The sequence below is a fragment of the Hyaena hyaena genome, unplaced genomic scaffold (genome assembly GCF_003009895.1).
Source record: "Hyaena hyaena isolate Hyena2069 unplaced genomic scaffold, ASM300989v1 scaffold_425, whole genome shotgun sequence".
Classification (NCBI taxonomy): domain Eukaryota; kingdom Metazoa; phylum Chordata; class Mammalia; order Carnivora; family Hyaenidae; genus Hyaena; species Hyaena hyaena.
In genome coordinates, this window is record NW_024081052.1 from 943,379 (window position 1) to 961,979 (window position 18,601).

Below are 18,601 nucleotides of genomic sequence, written 5' to 3' on the forward strand. Positions count from 1 at the left end.
AATAAAAACATTAAACATTTTTTAAAAAATAAAAAAAAAAAACTATTGATCATCCCTTCTGAATTGTTCTCAAGTATTTCTTTTTGCTATCCTTGCTGAAGTTCAGGTCCTAATTATGCCTCACTTAAAATGACAATAGTCATTTCTTCAATCTAATCACTCTGTCTACTCCATCTTTTTCTTTGTTGCAAAAGTGATTGTTCTTATTTTGTTTTTTGTTTTCAAGTTTATTTATTTTTGAGAGAGAGAGAGAAAGAGAGGGAGAGAGAGATACACACAAAGTGTGAGCAGGGGAGGGGCAGAGAGAGAGGGAGACACAGAATCCGAAACAGTCTCCAGACCTTGAGCTGTCAGCACAGAGCTTGACATGGGGCTCGAACCCACAAACTGCAGGATCAGGACCTGAGCTGAAGTCGGATGCTTAACTGACTGAGCTACCCAGGTGCCCCAAAAGTGATTATTCTAAGACAGAATATTATCATCCATATCTCTGTGAAGAGGTAGGATAACAGGCAAGAAGATTCCAGCTGGGTAATGTAAAAGTTCCACAGAGATTTACATGCAAAAGTATATCAATCATCCCTATAAATTCATCAGCACAGAATACCTAAACCATAAGTCTCTACAAAACTGTACCACCTACCATTTAATCGTGGTCAAAAAAATTAACTTATAAGACAGTAAGAGTTGTACATGATTATTTGAAGGACACAAAATCCAACAAATACCTATAGACATTTTCCTTGTATCTCAAGAAGCTGAGAACCAAAAAATGCTACAATTAGATCACCTAAGTTTTAAGTACCATGGCTTATTTATTTTTGGTCTCTTTCCTACCTATATTTTCCATTAACAATTATATTTCCTTGGTTTCCCTGGTCTTAACTTTTTGTTTTTACAGCTTTATTGAAATAAGTCACATATCACACAATTCACCCATTTAAAGTGTATATTCAATGACTTTTAATATATTCAGAGAATTGCACAACTGTCATCATAATTTTAGAACATTTTCATCACCCCAAAAAAAAACACTGTACCTGTTAGCAGTCAGTCCTTATGTCTTCCCAAAACCCCCATTCTTGGGCAATCACTAATCTGCTGTCTATACAGATTTGTCTATTCTGGATACCTCATACAAATGCAACCATAAAATATGTGGTCTTATAGGACTAGCTTCTTTCACTTAGAATATGTCCAGGGTTCATCCATGTTGAAGCATATATCAGAATTTCATTTTTTATTATTAAATAATATTCCACATGGACATACCACATTTTATTTGTCCATTCATCAACAGATGGACATTTGGATTGTTTCTACTTTTTGGCTTGAATAAAGTTGCAGTGAACATTCACACACAAGTTTTTGTATGAACATGTGTTTTCATTTTTCTCAGGTATGCATACCTAGGGAGCGGATGTGAGGGACTACCACTCTATTTTCTGAAACACCTTCACCACTTTAAAGTCCCATCAGCAGTGTATAAGACTCTCAAATTTTCCACAACCAACACAATACTTATGATCAGTATTTTTTATTATAGTCATCCTAGTGGGTATAAAATGATTCTCTTTAAGTTGACTCATATTTTCCTAATGGATACTGATAATGAGCATCTTTTCATGTGCTTATTGACCATTTATATATCTTCTATGGAGAAATGCCTGCATAAATTGGGTTATTTTTCCTTTTTTTCTGAGTTCTAAGAGTTCTTTATATATTCTGGATATAAGTCCCTTACCAGATACATAATCTTCAAATATTTTACCCTATTCTATGAATTGTCTTTTCATTTTCTTGATAGTGTCTTCCTTTTTTTAATCATCTCTGTATTTTTTTAATTATTATATTTTAAGTTTTAATTTTAATTAGTTAACCTACAGTGCAATATTAGTTTCAGGAGTAGAATTCAGTAATTCATCACTTACACAGAACACTCAGTGCTCATCACAGTGAGTGCCCTCCTTGGTATTGATGGTATCTCCTGACTTTGTTTTTAAACTTGAATGAATTTTTTGTAAGTTCCTTCAACCTTTGAAGATTAAAATATTTAAAATTCTTGTTATATTTTATAGTCCTACTGAAAATTTTTCAGAGACTCCCATCCTGTTCAGGAGAAAATAAAAATCCCAGCCCTTAAGGCCATTCATGATCCAAACTGTGACCACCTTGAATTTAGATACTGCTTCATTCATATATGCCTTACCCTCAGCCTACATGCCCCAAACCAAGCTCTTGATCTTTTCCCAGTAATGTTTCCCCTCAGCCTCTCTCATCTTAATAAATGGCAATACCATCCTTCTAGTTGCTTAAGCCAAAACCGCAGAGTCAGCCTTGACTACTTTCATACTCCACTATTCAGTCCATCAATGAATAAAAGACCATCCTGTTAGTTCTGCTTTCAAAATATATCAAAAATTTCACCTAAGTTATATCATGTTACCCTTCTAAACCTTTCAAAGGCTTTCCTTACATTCACCTACAATGCCTTATATGATATGGCTTTTTCTCTCACTTTATATCCTTTCTTCTCCTACACTTCATCCCAGGAGCCCAGGGCTTCTTGCCTCAGGGCCTTGCACCAGCTATTCCCTCCACTTGGAATACTCTTTTTCTCCTGTGAAATCACATGTCTTTCTCTGTTTCCTTCTTTATATCTCTGCTCAAATTTCAGTTATGACTTCTCTGACCACACTACTTAAAATAGTGAGCCTCCATTCCATTTCTCTCTAGCTCCCATCTTGCTTTTTATCCATAGCAATCATTACCATATAGAACAGAATAAATTTGCTCAGTTATTTATTGTCTATATCTTTTCCAACTAGAATGTGGACTTGAGGCCAGAGATTTTGTTTTTAATGAATTTCATTCATTACAGTGAATCTCTAGCAATAAAAATACTTATGATACATAATGGTTCCTCAACAAACAATGAAAAAATGAACACTTGAATTTGTGGCTAACAATCATTTCAGCTATATATCTATTATAACACAGGGTTTTCAAAAGCACAAAAACTTTAAAATGTTAGTTCTTACATTTCTCTATGGCATTTCTGATAGTCTTCTGAAGAGGGACCTAGGAAAGAAAAAAAAAAAAACACCAATCTATTAGAAATATAATTCAAGCATAGACCAGAGGCCAAAATTACTCTAGGTAAAGAAAATATTTTCTCTAAAATATATGGTGATAGTGCAGCTTACTTTTATTATTTTATTGTTTTGTATTGTTTTTATCTGCCACTTAAATTATATAGAAGTATTTTCAAAATACCAAAAATAAAACAAAATGTTAGGAAATTTTATGAGACACAGGAATCTGTCTGTATTTGAATAGTTATAATTTTTGAAGTTCTTTCCAATCTTTTAACTTACTTGATTCTTACAACAGTCCCACAAGGGAAATATAACAATTTACTATTCTCACAATACATATACAAAATAACTGGTCACATTATAAAGCTAACAGCTGCCTACCTGGAACTTAAACTCAGATCTCATGGTTCTTAATCCAGTATCAAATATATAGATATACATATTAATTGACTGATAAGTCAAGAAAATGCCTACCAGTCAATATTTTGCTGTCTAGGTACTGTATGATATTATTAGTTACATAAAGAATTGTGGGAGTAGTCTTCTGAAGAATATGACCCTAATCAGCTGCAGACCTCTGCTTACATTTACATAGAATTTTACAGTTAAGTAAAAGTGAAGTGAATGATGCCTACTAATAATTTAGAAGTATTTCCCTGAAAGGAAGGTTCCCAAAATATAAAGGACCACAGTGAAGAGCATCTACTCTCTGTTTTTGCTGATAATAGTCTCTTGCTTTTTCTTGTGATAATCCAGAGATGGCCTGTGACTCAGTATAATGGGAGCCCTGCATCTCCCTGCCCAAAATGACTTTTCAAGGATAAGCATATGAAATAATCTAAGCCAATGTGTAAGACCAGGACTTTTGTTCAAATCATTGGGAAAGAGAGTCACTTTTGTTCACTGGATTTGAGGGTGTGAATGTATAGGCCTGGACCTAAAAAGAGCTGCTAAATGAAGGGAGGTTAGCTGAGAGTTTAGCTCACACATTAGTGCCTTAGGCTGAGAGATGGAAAGGAATTGGGTCCTATTGATATCATTTGAAAACTTCAATCAGGTCGCCTGGGTGGTTCAGTTGATTAAGCGTCCAACTTCGTCTCAGGTCATGATCTCACAGTTTGTGGGGTCAAGCCCTGCATTGGGCTCTGTGTTGACAGCTCAGAGCCTAGAGCCTGCTTCAGATTCTGTGTGTCTCTCTCTCTCTCTGCCCTTCCCCTGCTGGCTCTCTGTCTCTCTCAAAAATAAACAAAAACATTAAAAAAATTTTTTTAAAGAAAGCCTGGATCAAATTTTAATTGCATGTGATATATTGCCAGATTTTTTTGGTATGTGTCATAATAACTTCATTTTTTTAGCCTAATAAAGTTTGAGGTAGGATTGATTTTTTAAAATTTTTTCTTTTTTTCCTTCTTCCATTTTCTTTTTGTCATCACTTACAGTGGACAAAGAAGCTAACTGAAACATTTACTAAAGAGATAGGCTGCTCCTTTGGGCACTTTATATCAGTAAAGGAGTTGCCAAAGTAAACATAACACAAGGTTTTCAAACTGTTAGAAATACTGCCATCCAGATAGCTACCACTCTCCCATAAGGGACCCCATAACCAGTGTTTAATTCTTTGACTGATATTATTTATCCCTGCTTTTTGTCAAGCTCTGATAGGTGAGCTGACAACATCCATTGCTATTCCCCCTCTCCATTTTTATCCATTTTCCCTTGCTTTCTACCACCATAGAGGCTAGAAGAATAAAATACTTGAGTTTTTATAAACTTTATCAAAGAAGACTTCCAAGTAGTCAGTTGATACATGACTCAGTCTGGGCCAATCAACCTAGTCTGCTGGGGAATTAAATGGAAAGTGTTTGCTCTTTAGATAAAAAGAGATATATGTGGCTAGTACTGCCTTTTCTAATTCTTTTTCCCTGGAACACTGTTGTGATGCCTAGAGGCCTATCAACCATCCTACAACTATGGGATAACAAGCAAACACACTTAGTAGTAGAAAGATAGAAAGAGTATAGGATCTTAATGATATTAGCGAGCTGCTACACTAACTCTGGCCTGGGAAGAGAAGTAAATCCTGTATAAACAAACCTTTTTTTGCATGACAAAAATAACATACACAAAAAGACAACTGACAAACTGGGAGAAATACAATATAAACCACAAACAAAAGGCTAATATTCTTTTTAAAAATTTTTTTTTCAATGTTTATTTTTGAGAGACAAAGAGACACAGCATGAGTGGAGAAGGGGCAGAGAGAGAGGGAGACACAGAATCTGAAGTAGGCTTCAGGCTCTCAGCTGTCAGCACAGAGCCCATGAGGGGCTTGAATCCACGAACCATGAGATCATGACCAGAGCCAAAGGTGGACACTTAACCAACTGAGCCACCCAGGTGCCTCTAATATTCTTAAAAGACATTTTTTTACGTATAGATGGAACACATTACATTAGTTTCATGTGTACAATATAGTGAATTAACTTCTCTTTATATTATACTATGCTTGCCATAAGCGTAGCCACCTTTGTCACCATATGATGCTATTACAATATTACAGACTACATTCCCTATGCTGTGACTTTTATTCCTTTGACTTATTCATTCCAAAACTGCAAGTCTGGGGGCGCCTGGGTGGCTTAGTCGGTTAAGCGTCTGACTTTCGCTTAGGTCAGGATCTCGCGGTTCATGGGTTCGAGCCCCGCGTCGGGCTCTGTGCTGACTGCCAGCTCAGAGCCTGGAGCCTATTTCAGAGTCTGTATCTCCCTCTCTCTCTGACCCTCCCCTGCTCACACTGTCTCTCTCTCTCTCTCCTAGAAATAAAAAAAAATAAAAAAAATAAAAAAACTGCAAGTCTGTAATCCCCACTCCCCTTCACCCATTTTGCCCTCCCTCCCATTCCCCTTTCCTCTGGGAACCATTAGTTTGTTCTCTGCATTTACAAGTCTGATTCTGTTTTTTAATTTTTAATTTGCTTTGTTTTTTAGATTCCACATATGTGGAATCATATCATATTTATCTTTCTCATTCTCACTTATTTTACTTACCATAATACCCTCTAGGTCCATTCATGTTACTGCAAATGGCAAGATCTTAACCTTTCATGGCTGTGCAATTGTGTGTGTGTGTACCATATCTTCCTTATCCATTCTACATTTAGACCGCTTCCATATCTTGGCTGTTACAAATAATACTACAATAAATTTTCAAATTAGTGTTATTGTTTTCTTTGGGTAAATATCCAGTAGTGGGATTGCTGAATCAGATGGTATTTTGACTTTTAATGTTTTGAGGAACATACATACTGCTTTCCACAGTGGCTGTACCAAATCACATGCCCACCAATAGTGCATGAGTGTTCCTTTTTCTCCACATCCTTATCAACACTTCTTTTCTCCTGTCTTTTTATTTTAGCCATTCTGACAGGTATAAGGTGTCATGGTGGTTTTGATTTCCATTTCCCTAATGATGTGGAGCATCTTTTCATATGTCTGTTAGCCATCTATATGTCTTCATTGGAAACATGTCTATTCAGGTACTCTGCCTCTTTTTTTAAGTTTTTTTTTTTTTTTTTAAGTTTTTATTTATTTGAGAGACGCAGAGACAGCACAAGTGGGGGAGGGCAGAGAGAAAAGTAGAGAGAGAGAATCCTAAGCAGACTCTGCAATGCCAGCGCAGAGCCTGATGTATGATGTAGCTGTGAGATCACGACCTAAGTCAAAACCATATATAGAGATATTTATAGAAAAAATGTCATTATGGCTGATGTAAGACAAAGTACTGCCTATGTTCTCTCCTAGGATTTTTATGGTTTCAGGTCTCACATTTAGGTCTTTAATCCATTTTGAGTTTGAGTATGGTATAAGAAAGTGGTTCACTTTCATTCTTTTGCATGTTGCTGTCCAATTTCCCCAGCACCATTTACTGAAGAGGCAGTCTTTTCCCCATTGTATCTTCTTGCCTTCTTTGTCACAGATTGATTGACCATATAAGCATGAGTTTATTTCCAGGCTCTCGAGATATTCTTTTCCATTGACCTATGTGCCTATTTTTGTGCCAGAACCATGCTGTTTTGACTACAGCTTGTAATATATCTTGACATCTGGAAGTGTGACTCCTCCAGCTTTATTATTTCTCAATATTTATTTGGCTATTTAGGGTCTTCTGTGGTTCCAAAAATTTTAGGATTATTTGTTCTAATTCTGTGAAAATGCTATTGGTATTTTGATGGGGATTGCATTGAATCTTCAGATTTTGGGCGGTAGTATGGACATTTAACAATATTAATTCTTCCAATCCATGAGCATGGAATATCTTCACATCTATTTGTGTTCTCTTCAATTTCTTTTATCAGTGTTTTATAGTCCTCAGAGTACAGGTCTTTCACCTCCCTGATTAAGTTCATTCTGAGGTATTTTATTCTTTTTTGTGCAATTACACATGGAGTTGATTTCTTAATTTCCCTTTCAGCTACTTCATTTCCAGTGCACACAAATGCTATTAATTTCTGGATATTAATTTTGTATACTTAAACTTTACTGAGTTTATTTATTACTTCTAATAGTTTTTTTGGTAAAGTCTTTAGGGTCTTCCATGTACAGTATCATGTCATCTGCAAATAATGACAGTTTAACTTCTTCCTTATCGATATGGGTGTCTCTTATTTCTTTTTCTTGTCTGAATCCTGTGGCTAGAATGTCTAGCACTATGCTGTAGTATTAGAAAAATAGTAAGAGAGGACATCCTTGTCTTGTTTCTGATCTTAGAGGAAAAGCTCTCAGTTTTTCACCATAGAGTATTATATTAACTGTGCTTTTCTTGTTCTCCATAGATGGCCTTTATTGTGTTAAGGTATGTTCTCTCTAAAGCCATATTATGGAAAGTTATTTCTTTATCATGAGGATATTAAATTTTGTCAAATGCTCTTTCTGCACGTACTGAGATAATCATATGATTTTTATCCTTCATTTTGTTGATGTGGAGTATCACACTGATTGTGATGTTGAGCTATCCTTGCATCCCCAGAATATATCCCACTTGGTAGTGGTGAATGATCCTTTTAATGTATTGTTGAATCAGGGATTTTGACCTATAGTTTTGTTTTTTGTTTTTGGTATATTTGCCTAGATTGGGTCATGATAATGCTAGCTTTGTAGAAAGAGTTTGGAAGCTTTCCTTCCTTTCTCTCCTATTTTTGGACTTATTTAAGAGGAATAAGAATTAAATGTCTTCTTTAAATGTTTTGTAGAATTCACCTGTGAATCCATCTGGTCGTAGACTTTTATTTTTTGGTAGTCTTTTGTGTACTGATTCAAATTTTGTTATTACTAATGGTCTCTTTAAGATTTTCTGTTTCTTCCTGTTTCAGTTCTGTTAGATTGTATGTTTCAGTCTGTTAGATTGTATGTAAATTTATCCATTCCTTCTAGGATGTCCAATTTTTGGTATATAACTTTTCATACTACTCTTAAAATCTTGTATTTCTGTGGTGTCAATTGTTACTTCTCTCCCATTTCTGGTGTTACTTATTTGGGTCACTTCTCTTTTTCTCTTGGACAGTCTGGCTAAGGGCTTATCAGTTTTGTTCGTTTTCAAAGAACCAACTCCTGCTTTTGTTGAACTGTTCTATTGGTTTTGGTTTTAGTCTCTATGTCATTTATTTCTGCCCTGAACTTTATTTCCTTCTTTCTACTCACATTGGGCTCTGTTTGTTCTTTTTCTAGTTCTTTTAGGTTTCAGAGTAGATAATTTTTAAAAATGTTATTTATAGGGGTGCCTGGGTGGCTTAGTCGGTTAAGCGTCCGACTTTCGCTTGGGTCATGATCTCATGGTTCGTGGGTTTGAGCCCCGCGTCGGGCTCTGTGCTGACTGCCAGCTCAGAGCCTGGAGCCTGTTTCAGAGTCTGTGATTCCCTCTCTCTCTGACCCTCCCCTGCTCACACTGTCTCTCTCTCTCTCTCTCCTAGAAATAAATAAAAACATTTAAAAAATTTAAAAATGTTATTTATTTATTTTGAGAGAGAGAGAACGTGCACACACACACACGCAAGTGGGAGAGGGGTAGAAAGAGAAAGACAGAGAGAATCCCAAGGAGGCTACATGCTGTTAGTGCAGAGGCCCACACAGGGCTCGACCCCATGAACCAGAAGATTACGACCTGAGCCAAAATCAAGACTTGGACGCTCAGTTGAGCCACCCAAGTGCCCCAAGTTTAGATAATCTATTTGAGCTTTTCGTTTCTTGAGGTAGGCCTGTACCATTATATATTTCCCTCTTAGACTTGTTTTTCTGTGTCTTAAAGGTTTTGGATCATTACATTTTCATTTTCTTGTGTCTCCATGTAATTTTTTATTTCCCCTTTGTTTTCTATATCAACCTATTGGTAGTTTAGTATTATATTGCTTAGCCTGACATTTTGTGCTTTTTTTTTTCCAGTTTTTTTCTTGTGATTCACTTCCAGTTTTATACTGTTGTGGACAGAAAAGATGAATGGTATAATTTCAATCTTCTTCAATTTACTAAGACTTGCTTTCTGGCCTAACATTTAATCTATTCTAAAGAATGTTCCATGTGCCCTTGAAAAGAATATATATTCTGTTGTTTGAATGAAATGTTTTGTATATATCTGTTATACCATCTGGTGTAATGTGTCATTCAAAGACACTGTTTCCTTATATATATATATTTTTTTTTTAATTTTTTTAATGTTTTTTTTTTTTTATTTCTGAGAGAAAGAGACAGCGTGAGCAGGGGGAGGTCAGAGAGAAAGGGGGACACAGAATCCGAAACAGGCTCCAGGCTCTGAGCTGTCAGCGCAAAGCCTGACACGGGGCTCGAACCCAAGAACCCCGAGATCATGACTGGAGCCGAAGTTGGACCCTTAACCGACTCAGCCACCCAGGTGCCCCTTCAAACATTTTTAAAACATATTTTTGAGAGACAGACAGACAGAGCATGAGTAGGGGCAGAGAGAGGGGGAGAAACAGAATCTGAAACAGATTTCAGGCTCTGAGCTGTCACCACAGAGGCTGACTCAGGGCCCAAAGTCATGAACTATAAGATCTTGACTTGAGCTGAAGTTGGACACTCAACCTACTAAGCCACCCAGGCACTCTTCCTTATATATTTTTTAAATGTTTATTTATTTTTGAGAGACAGAGAGTGAACATGCGAGAGTTGGGAAGGGGCAGAGAGAGAGAGGGAGACCAAGAATCCGAAGTCTGCTCTGTGCTGACAGCAGACAGCCTGATGCCGGACACTCCAACACACAAACCATGAGGTCATGACCTGAGCCAAAATTGGACACTTAACCAACTAAGCCACGCAGGAACCCTGACACTGTTTCCTTACTGATTTGCTGCCTGGATGATCCGTCCGTTGGTAAGTAGGGTCTTAAAGTCCCTTACTATTATTGTATTACCATGAATTTCTCTCTTTATGTCCATTAATATTTGCTTTATGGATTTAGGTGCTCCAATATTGGGTGCATAGATATATACAATTATTATACTGTCTCATTGGATTGATCCCTTTGTAATATGTAATGCCTTTCTTTGTCTCATATTACAGTCTTTGTTTTAAAAAGTCTATTTTAACTGATATAAGTGTTGCTACCATGGCTTTTTTTTTTTTTTCGTCATTTCCCTGAGCACGGTAAATGTTTTCCCATCCCTTCATTTCAGTCTGTATGTGTCTTTAGGGCTGAGATGAGTCTCTTGTAGGCAGCATATAGATATATCTGTTTTTTTAATCAACTCTATCACCCTATGTCTTTTGATTGGAACATTTAGGAAAAAGCTAAAGTTCTTAATATTTAATGAACCTAGAAATGGAGGAGAAAGGATAAAAAAACAGGTGAAAAATGGGGAAAAGGCATGAAAAGAAAATACCCACACACAGAAAATAAAAATAGCCTTCAAACATATGAAAAATGTTTAAACTCACATACAGTTAGGGCAAAGCAAATTAAAATAACACTGAAATACCATTTCTCACCTATTAGAGTAGAAAAAAATTTAAATATGACAATATATTTTGTTGGTGAGGATATGAGGGAACAGCACTGTAATACTTTGCTGGTGGGAATGTAAACTGATATAATCTTTCTGGAGGAAAATCTGGCAATACACAGCAAAGCTATATATCCACTTACCTTTTGACCCAGCATCCTACTTCTGAGAATCTACCTTTAAGATATGATATATATCTTTGTATTATTGATGGAATAGGTTTATTCATTGACACATTATTTGTAGTGGCAAAATACTGGGGGAAGACCCTAAATATCTAACTCATAGGAGAGTGGTTAAATAAACAAAAATACATCCATACAGTGAATATGTAGCTATTGAAAAAACATGAGGAAGATCTCCTTAAAACCAGATGGAGTGACTTCTAATACATACTAATATGTGGAAAAAACAAAATAAAAAGTATATAAATGTGCTAACCTTCATGCAAGAAAGAAGAGGATATGGGGCAGCTGGGTGGCACAGTGGATGAACACTGGACTTTGGCTCAGGTCATGATCTCACATTTCATGAGTTCGACCCTTACATTGGGCTAGCTGTTGTCAGTGCAGAGCCTACTTTGGATCCTCTGTCCCCACCTTCTCTCTGCCCCTCCCCTGCTTGTGCTCTCTCTTTCCAAAATAAATAAAACATTTTTTTAAAAAAGGATATAAGAAAATGCATACAAAAGAAATAGACGAAAGATAAACCATAAACTGAAGAGACTAGTATTTATAAGGGTTGGGTGGGAAAGGGGTAGAAAGAAGAGGGGAATAGGATCAGGGTAGCAGAAAGGAGGACGTGATGCTTTTCTGAGAATATATATATTTTTTATAGCTTTGACTTTTTCTTAGCAATGCTTCACATAGCCCCTTCTCCCCAAATAAAGAAACAAAACAGGATGTAAAACCAAAAATTGAATCTAACACTAACAAATAATCTAACTATACTCCAAGTGATTAACAAAATGCACTGAAATATGTATATATCCTATATAACTTTGCGTATGCTGGAATTATATAAATAAGTAAATACATTATTGGATTTTAACACATAAAATAAAATAAATATTCATTGGTTCACACTGCCATAAACAACTGAATAAAGAAATGGCAGAAAAGAGACAGTTCTTTTACAGTAGAACTTCAATTAGTGAATGTAGTGGGAAAGTGTAAAATAGAAAATCACTATTAAACAAACACCAGAGTAATATCTGTCATAGTCAAATTCCTCTGATGACTACTAATATCAGTGAATGAAAATGTGAGGAGAGGCAGGATCTATAGGGTCTCAAACTATCTTCTCTGGGTATTTATTAACCACAAAAACAAGCTATTAACTTAATCATTCAGAAAACCGCAGACACCCCCTTAATCAAGTGATGAAGTTTAGTATCACCAGTAATACATATACTGACATCAAGAACTTCATACAGTATACTGAAAAGGATATAACATCATTTCTGCAGTGTTCTTTTAAAAAATTGTATAAGCTCATTCCAATCATAACAAAACATCACACAAATTCAAATTGAGCTATTCTACAAAATAACTGATAAGTAATCTTCAAAAGTATCAAGATTATGAAAGACAAAGAAAGACTGAGAAAATATTACAGACTATGGTAGACTAAGGGAGAAGTAACAATCAGATGCAATGTTTGATCCTGAAACACAAAAGATTGGTGGAAAAACATGAAATGTGAATAAGGTTTAATTAGTAGTTCTATGCCAGTGTTAATTTCCTGATTCTGATCATTGTACTAATGTTATATAAGACAGAATTAGGGAAAACTGGGTGAGATGTATATGGGAACTCTCTACTATTTTTGCAACTTTTATGCAAGTCTAAAATTACTTCAAAATAAAAGTTATAAAATAGGAGACCTATATGTGCCTAAGGTACTACTAGTCAGATATTATTTGTAGCCAAAGATAATCCTAATTGATAAACTTAGTTATAAATCATTCAATAAATTACTTTGTTTTTCCAGTATAGATGAGGGTTTTCCCCTGTGACATAACAAAAAAGAATGTGAAAACTCACCTAAAATTGCAGAGAGGTTTGAAAACTGTGATACCTTCTCTATTGCTACTGCTTTACTGGTATCCAGAAGAGTGGAATTCTTGCATTGAGTATGTTCTTCCAACCTGGGACATTCCCAATCTAAAACAGCAGGCAGAAATGGCACACAACAACTTTGAACAACAGCACAAAAGTAGTAGGTTACTTCCCCACACAAAGGTCTCAGCCATACCAAGCTGTGGTAATTAAAGATTTGAGTAAGACAGAGAAAAAAGACAAGTCTTGATGGCGTCAGTATAGTAAATATTCTTTGGCCTATTTCAGTACTGTAACCTACTTTCTTTCATGGATTTTTGCCCCATAAACATTACTGACTGAAGAGACAGCATACCTAGGAGGTTCCTCTTAATATTTTATGTATTATATTATATGTAGGTCCCATTAAATATCCTATCACTAAATAACAGGCTAGTATTACTTGATGTCAGTTTTAAGCTTTTCATTAACTTCCCACTAGGGAAGAATGAGGTTATTCCCTCTTACGTTCCTGTCCTCACCCTTCCCACACTTCCCATTGTCCTGATATTATGATATTACATACTTAGATCAATATTCGCTTCAGACATTATAATAATAAATTGCTATAAAATGCTATTTATTCTTGTTGTGCACAATAACAATAATTTCTCCCCCCCTGGAGTCAGTTACTCTTTTTTGTTTGTTTAGTTTTCTCTGTATTTTTCATCGATTTAATCCAAACTTTACCAAATTCTATGAATTCATTCTTTTCATTCCATTCTCTAGTGTCCTAAAGTTTCATAATGCTTTATCTTGGTGTTTTTCATCTATTGTGCTGGGTACACTGTGGCCCTTTTAACATAGAAATCATATTTTTTAACTCTAGGAAATGTTCTTGAATTATAACATTGACCATTTTCTTCTTGCTTCTTTCATTATCTTTGTCTTATACTGCTTTCTTTTGATAATGGATATCATATACTCCTCCGCTAACTTACTTTTTTCTGTTAAATTTCAGTCTTTCATCTTTATTTTCCTTCTGACTTTTTTTCTCCTCAACCCTAATTTCTAATCCTTCTACTGAATTTGTCTCTGCTATTGCATTCCTTATCTGAATATTCCCTTTTTTATAGCATCCTATTCTTGTTTAATGAACAAAATATACATTTTATGTCAGTGAGACTCTTTTTTCAATATTTTTTTCTCCTTGTGTTTCTATTTTTCTTGGTTCCTTTTCTTAATTTTTAATTTTATTGTGGGAGGAACACTTAACATCAATCTACCCTCTCAAATATGTAAGTGTACAATAAAGTACTGTTAACTCTAGTATATCACAGTGTTGTATAGCAGATCTCTAGAACCTATTCATCTTACAAAACCAATATCTAATACCTGTTGAATAGCAGCTTCTCATATCTATCTCATTCTAGGCCAAGGCAACCAACATTCTACTCTAATTCCATGAATTTGACTATTTTAGATATCTCATGCAAGAGGAATAATACAGTATTTATCTGTCTATGACTGGCTTATTTCACTTAGCATAGGATTCTCAAGGTTCATTCAGGTTGTTGCATATGGCAGGATTTCCCCCTTTTAAGGCTGAATAATATTCCATCATATGCATATACCATATTTCCTTTATCCATTCATAAATCAGTGAACACATAGATGGTTTCCACATTTAGCTATTGTGAATAATGCTGAAATAGATATGGGAGTGCAAACATCTCTTTAAGATCCTGACTGCATAACTACCAATAAGTAGGATTGGTGGATCATAAGGTAGTTCTATTTTTAATTTTTGGAAGAAATTCTACACTGTTTTCCATAGCAGCTGCACCATTTACAATCCAAACAACAATGTACAAGTGTTCCAATTTCTCCACATCCTGTCAACACTTATTTTTTTTAATAATCATCATCCTAACAGGTGAGGTGAGATTTCATTGTGGTTTTGATTTGCATTTTCCTGATAATTAGTGATGTTGAGCATCTTTTCATATACCTGTTGGCCATCAGTATGTCTTCTTTGGGGAAATAGCTATTCAAGTCCTTTGCCCATTTTTTAATTGGGTTATTTGTTCATTTTTTCCCCTGAGTTACAGTAGTTTCTTATATATTTTTTAATATTAATCTTTCATCACATAAGTCGTTTGTAAACATCTTCTCCCTTTTTGTATGTTGCCTTTTCACTGTTGTTTCCTTTGTTGTGCAGGTTTTTAGTTTCATATAATCTCACTCATCTAATTTAGCTTTTGTTGCCTGTGCTTTTGTTGATACATCCAAGAAATCATTAAGACCAGTATCATGAAGGTTTTCTCCTATCTTCTTCCATGAGTTTAATGGTTTCTGGTCTTATGTTTACGCATTTAATCCACTTTAAGTTTTGTTTTGGTTTTTTTTATATGATGTAAGGTATTGGTCTGATTTCATCCTTTTGTATGTAGAAATCCAGTTTTCCCACATTTGATGTTAGACAAAAGGCCAAGAAGTGACAGAAGTCCAGTTTTCCCAACATTCTTGAATAGACTATTCTTTCCACACTGTGTATTCTTGCCACCATTATCTAAAATCAAGTAACCATATAAGCATGGATTCATTCCTTTCTATTCTATTAATCTATAGGTTTATCTTAATGCCAGTACCATACTGTTATAATTACTATAGTTTTGCAATATATTTTGAATTCAAAAAAGGTGTTGATTTTCTGTATGGTTGTTCTATTCATTATTGAAAGTGGGAGTAATTAAGTCTTCATTACTGCATGGATGTCTATTTTTACCTTCAGATCTGTCAGTGTTTATATGTTAGGTGCTCTGATGTTGAGTGCCTACTTATTTATATTCATTATATGTTCCTGATTAACTGACCCTTTCATCATCATTATATAATGTCTTTGTCTCTTGTGATCGTTTTTTTTTTATTTGTTTTTAAAATTTACATCCAAGTTAGTTAGCATATAGTGCAACAATGATTTCAGGAGTAGATTCCTTAATCCCCTTATCTATTTAGCCCGTTCCCTCTTCCACAACCCCTCCAATAACCCTCTGTTTGTTCGCCATATTTAAGAGTCTCTTAAGTTTTGTTCCCCTCCCTGTTTTTATATTATTTTTGTTTCCCTTCCCTTATGTTCATCTATTTGGTATCTTAAAGTCCTCATATGAGTGAAGTCATGATATTTGTCTTTCTTTGACTAATTTCACTTAGCATAATACCCTCTAGTTCCATCCAATGACATGTCAATTATTTTTGATTGCCAAGTAACACTCCACTGTATGTGTGTGTGTGTATACCATATCTTCTTTATGCATTCATCCATCGATGGACATTTGGACTCTTTCCATACTTTGGCTATTGCTGATAGTGCTGCTATAAATATTGGGGTGTATGACTCTCTTCAAAATAGCATACCTCTAATTCTTGGACAAACACCTAGTAGTACAATTGCTGGGTCGTAGGGGAATTCTATTTTTAATTTTTTGAGGAACCTCCATACTGTTTTCCAGAGTTGCTGCTCCAGTTTGCACTCCCCTTTTGTGACAGTTTTTGACTTAAAATATGTTTTATCTGATATAAGCAGAGCCACTCCTGCTCTCTTTAGGTCACCATTTACATGGAATATCTTTTCCTATTGCTTCACTTTCAGCCTATGTGTGTCCTGAAATGTAAAGTCTTTTGTAGATAGCATATAGACCTTGTTTTTTTCTTAAATATGTTCAGCCACTCTTTGTCTTTTGATTGGGGAATTCAAACCATTTACACTCGAAGTAATTATTGATAGGAAAAGACTATTACTATTTTGTTCATTATTTTCTGTCTTATAGTTCTTTTGTCCCTTTTCCTCTCTTGCCATCTTCTTTTGTGTTTCATTGACTTTTTTATATTGATATGCTCTGATTCCTTTCTATTTTCTTTTGTGTATTTTCTATAGGTATTTTCTATATGGTTACCATGGTGCCTATATAAAATATAGTCTTAAGAATCTATTTTAATCTGATAGCAATCTCAATTATATACAAAAACTCTATACTTTTATTTCTCTCTTCACACACATTTTGTGGTACTGATGTTACAGTTTACATCTTTTTATATTGTGTATTCATTAACATATTTTTATTATAGTAATTTTTAATAGTTTAGTCTTTTAACTTTTATTCTAGAATTAAAAGAGATTTAAACCCTGTTACAGTATTATTTTGGGTTTGTTTGTATACTTATTGGAAAGTTTTATATTTTCATATGCTTTTGTGTTGCTGTTTAGTCCTTTATTTCAACTTAAAGAACTCTTTTTACCATTTTTTTTTCTTTTTACCATTTTTTTGGTAAGGTGAGTCTAGCAGTGATTAACTCCTTCAGCTTTGTGTGGGAAACTCCTTATCTCTTCATTTCTTTTTCTTTAAATTTTTACTTTAATCACCTGGTGCTCATCAGGACAAGTACACTCCTTAATCCCTATCACCTATTTCACCCATATCTCACCCATCTCCCTTCTGGTAACCATCAGTTTGCTCTCTATTAAGAGTTTGTTTCTTGACATTTCTCTCTTTTTTCCACTTTGTTCATTTGATTTTTTTCTGAAATTCCACCTATGAGTGAAACCATATGGTATCTGACTTTCTCTGACTGACTTATTTTGCTTAGCATTATAATGTCTAACTCTATTCATATTGTTGCAAATGGAAATTTTCATTTTTTTTCATGGGTGAATAATATTCCATTGTTCTTTTCTTTCACCACTTTGACAGATCATTCTACTCCCTTCTGGCCTGCAATGTTTCTGCCAACAAACCCAATGATAGTCTAATACAAGTCTTGTACATATCAAGTTGCTTTTCTATTACTACTTGCAAAATTAAAAAAGTCAAATTATTAAAAGTCAAAACTTGATCTTTGATAATTTATGAGTCCCTATGTGGATTTCTTTGGTACCTTATCTGAGATTCATTGGGCTTCCTAGGTCTACATATGCATTTCCTTTCCCAAATTTGGTAAGTTTGCACCTATTATTTCTGTGAATAAACTTTCCGACAAGCTCTCTTTCTCCATCACCCTCCCTTCAGCCCCTTACTCTTTACCCTCTCCTCCCCTTTCTCCCTCTCCCTCCTTCTCTCATCTTCTTTCTTTTACCCTTAGCTCTCCCTACTCTCTCCCCCTCCCTCATCTCTTCTACCTCTGGGACTCCTTTAAAGTACATATTGCTGTTTGATTGTGTTCCATGAGTCTCTTAAGGTTTCCTCACACACCATATTTGTTGTTAGAGGCCAGTAGGCATCTAGAATATACCAGGTCCCATCAGCGCTCTGAGACAAATGAAACAGAAGCCATTCCCTTGGGTACCACTGAGACAGGCAAGAGATGAGCCAATCCTTTAGGAAGCTCCCAGAAAATTTATAACATTTCACGCATGGTTCAGTTCTTTTCTTCCCTCCCCAGGGAGAAGCTGGGACCTA

The 18,601-nt window shown here is 35.2% G+C and overlaps 1 protein-coding gene across 1 annotated transcript in view; it reads right to left on the reverse strand.

Annotated features, from left to right (window-relative positions):
- MEIKIN (meiotic kinetochore factor) overlaps positions 1-18,601 on the reverse strand; it is a 100,676-nt gene that overhangs the window by 67,575 nt on the left and 14,500 nt on the right. The window contains exons 6-7 of the mRNA XM_039252566.1: positions 13,152-13,271; positions 3,042-3,081 (exon numbers count right to left, since the gene is read on the reverse strand). Of these exons, the coding sequence (XP_039108497.1) occupies positions 3,042-3,081; positions 13,152-13,271 (160 nt within the window). The remainder of the gene's footprint in view (positions 1-3,041; positions 3,082-13,151; positions 13,272-18,601) is intronic.